The following is a 3437-nucleotide window of genomic DNA, read 5'->3' as shown; positions in this document are numbered from 1 at the left end:
TGCACAAAGTTCCATGCCTTTAAAATACTGGTCTGATGCTTTTACTTACGCTATTAATATAATAAACATCTTACCTTCCAAGGCTATAAATAATAAAACTCCTTTTGAAAAATTGTATCAAGTTAAGCCTGATTACTCTCTTATTCGAGTGTTTGGATGTCGTTGTTTTCCCTTGTTGACACCTTATAATCACAATAAACTGCAGTTTCGGTCTATATCTTGCATTTTTTGGGCACGGTTGCTAACCATAAGGGTTATAAGTGTCTTGCACCTAATGGTCGAGTGTATATATCTCGACATGTTAAGTTTCAGGAATATATTTTTCCTTTTTCACTAAAGGATGACATGCACATTTCTTCACCTTCTTCACACACTCCATTTACTACAGTTCATTTACCTATTGTTTCGCCACCTGATCCAACTACTAATACTAATTTTTGCTCTTCATTGCAGCAGTCTAAATCGCCATCACTAATATCTACTCCTCCTCCATCTCATTCTCCAAATTCTGGTTTTACTCTGTTCAACTCTCAAAATAATAATTCTAACATAAATTGCACTTCTTCATCTCAGGATCACTCACCTAATTTTTCACACGATGGGCACCAATCTCAAAGTTTGCCAAATTCTGCATCTGCACCTGCGTTTGAAGTGCAGTCTCAAGATATACCAAACCCGTCTTAACTTAATAGTCACCCCATGATCACAAGGGGCAAGTCAGGTATTGTAAAATCGAAAATTATCACTTATCAAGTTACTAATATACCTTTTTCTCCTGTAGATATTCATGAAGCTATGCAGTTTCCTCAATGGCAACAAGCCGTTCATGATGAACTTGATGCTTTGGTGAGAAATCAAACTTGGGACTTAGTTCCCTTACCATCAAATCGACATGCTGTGGGATGCAAGTGGTTGTTCAAGGTAAAGAAACGAGCTGATGGTACTGTGGATCACTTCAAAGCTCGGCTGGTTGCCAAGGGTTATGCTTAGAAAATAGGCTTCGACTTCCATGACACGTTCAGTCCAGTCGCAAAAGCAAATACTGTTCGCACTCTCCTTTCCTTGGCAGTTACTCATGGTTGGGAATTGAGGCAAGTAGATGTCAACAATGCCTTCCTCAATGGAGATCTTGTTGAGGAAGTGTATATGAAACAACCCTCCGGTTTTGAGCAGCGAAATATCGAAGGTCAACCTCTTGTTTGCAAACTACGAAAGGCCCTTTATGGTCTCAAACAAGAGCCGAGAGCTTGGTTTCAAAAGCTCAAAGATTTTTTGTGTTCCAATCTGAATTTTCAAGCTTCATGTGCTGACCCTTCTTTATTCACACGTCAAAATGAAGGAACTAGGGTATGGTGTCTGGTATATGTTGATGACATTATTCTCACTGGTAGCAATTCAAAGGACCTAAGTGATGTTATTCATCAGTTAAACAAAGCGTTTTCTCTTAAGGATTTGGGACCTTTGCATTATTTTCTTGGAGTAGAAGTGCATAGACGTAATGGAACTCTACATCTATCGCAGAAAAAGTATATTCGTGAGTTAATCAATCGTGCTGAGATGACTTCTGCTGGCTCAGTACCCACTCCAATGGTCGTGTCTCCTACTCTCACTTCAACTGATGGTCAATTGTTACCTACGTCCAAGGTTTTTTTATATAGAAGCATTGTGGGTGGACTTTAATATGCATGTCTTACCCGTCCCGATATAGCTTTTGCTGTAAACAAACTCAGTCAGTTCATGCATTCTCCAACTGACAAGCACTGGGTGGCAGTCAAACGAGTACTACGATATCTTCAAGGAACTATCGAGTTTGGCCTTTATTACACTCCAGCGGATCAGGTTGATATTACAGTTTTTTCAGATTCGGATTGGGGCAGCTCTCTTGAAGATAGGAGGTCTACTTCTGGTTTCTGTATCTACATAGGTGGCAACCTCATTGGTTGGTCATCCAAGAAGCAACATGTAGTGGCACGCTCCACATCTGAGGCAGAATTTCGAAGTGTCGCCTATTATGATATTCACAAAACAAGCATTGCTATTATTGAACTTATCTGAATCATACGTGCAGTACACACATTTATAGCAATAGGTTTAACCGACTAACCATCTAACTAACTACTAACAACTGATAACTAACTAACTGTTACTTAGTTATACTAATATTCTTCTGGTTCTCTTTGTTTGAAAAACATTCTTCAGCAGCACAAACTTGCAGACCTTGTCGAAACTCAGCAAGCTTCTTAGGTGGAATAGCCTTGGTGAGAACATCAGCAATTTGACTAGCTGATGGAACAAAACTAACTTGAAGCATACCATCCAGAACTTTTTCCCGAATGAAATGATGATCAATCTCCACATGCTTCATCCGAGCATGATGAGTTGGATTTGCAGCCATGCTTACGGTAGAAGTATTATCACACCATACAACTGGTACCTGACAGACTTCCATGCCAATCTCGTTTATCAACTGTTTAATCCAAAGTAACTCCGACACACAATTTTCCAGGCTTCGATACTCAGCTTCAGAAGTTGACTTGGAGACCACTGCTTGCTTCTTGGAGCACTAGGCAATCGGATTTTGTCCCAAGTAAACTACATAGCCAGAAGTAGACCTTCTATCATCAACAGATGCAGCCCAGTCGGCGTCAGAATAGCAAACTAATTGAAACTTCCCTGGTCTGAAGAACAACCCATAATTCATAGTACCTATAAGATACCGCAAAACTCGCTTAACAGCCTTCCAATGAGCCTCACTCGGAGCATTCATATACTGACTTAACTTATTGACCGAGAAGGCTAGATCCGGCCGTGTAACACACAAATATTGAAGCATACCAACTGTGCTACGATACAAATGAATATCTGCATACAATGAATCACCATTTGAAGCAACAAGCTTTGAAGAACTCACCATGGGAGTAGGTGTAGATGACGCACCCAACATGCCTGTTTTAGTTAGAATTTCTGCAGCATATTTCTTCTGAGTTAGACATAAGCCTTGACTTGTGTGTTGTACCTCAATGCCCAGAAAATAATTGAGCCTGCCCATATCTTTAAGTGCGAACTTTTCATGCAACTTACACACCACCTTGTCAATTTCAGTAACTGAACTACCGGTCACCACTATATCATCTACGTATACCATGAGTAATACTAGATTATCAGTAGACCCTCGAATGAATAAAGAAGAGTCAGCTTGTGATGCTCGAAAACCAAGTTGGTTTACAAGGTACTGTTTCAAGGTCTGAAACTATGCTCGGGGAGCTTGCTTAAGACCATACAAGGCCTTAGTCAAACGACAGACCAGCTTCTGACCATTGGCACCGACAACTTCAAATCCTGGTGGTTGATCCATATAGATTTCTTCTGTCAAATTTCCATTGAGAAATGCGTTGTTCACATCAACTTGCCTTAAGGGCCATCCCTTCATAACTGCT

At 40.2% G+C, this 3437-nt stretch overlaps 1 protein-coding gene across 1 annotated transcript; it reads left to right on the top strand.

Annotated features, from left to right (window-relative positions):
* Nucleotides 1–1737: 1737 nt before the first annotated feature.
* Nucleotides 1738–2055, top strand: LOC121220779 (uncharacterized mitochondrial protein AtMg00810-like). Its single transcript, XM_041100241.1, has one exon. The coding sequence runs from the start codon at nucleotides 1738–1740 to the stop codon at nucleotides 2053–2055; it is 318 nt and encodes a 105-aa protein (XP_040956175.1).
* Nucleotides 2056–3437: the final 1382 nt, after the last annotated feature.

This window comes from Gossypium hirsutum, chromosome D09, assembly GCF_007990345.1.
Source record: "Gossypium hirsutum isolate 1008001.06 chromosome D09, Gossypium_hirsutum_v2.1, whole genome shotgun sequence".
Lineage (NCBI taxonomy): Eukaryota > Viridiplantae > Streptophyta > Magnoliopsida > Malvales > Malvaceae > Gossypium > Gossypium hirsutum.
Note: the sequence above shows the minus strand (reverse complement) of the source record. Positions and strands in the feature narration are given on the sequence as shown.

What these genes read in the sequence shown, in the direction of transcription:
- LOC121220779 (XM_041100241.1), top strand. Translation starts at nt 1,738, where the DNA reads ATGCATTCTCCAACTGACAAGCACTGGGTGGCAGTCAAACGAGTACTA.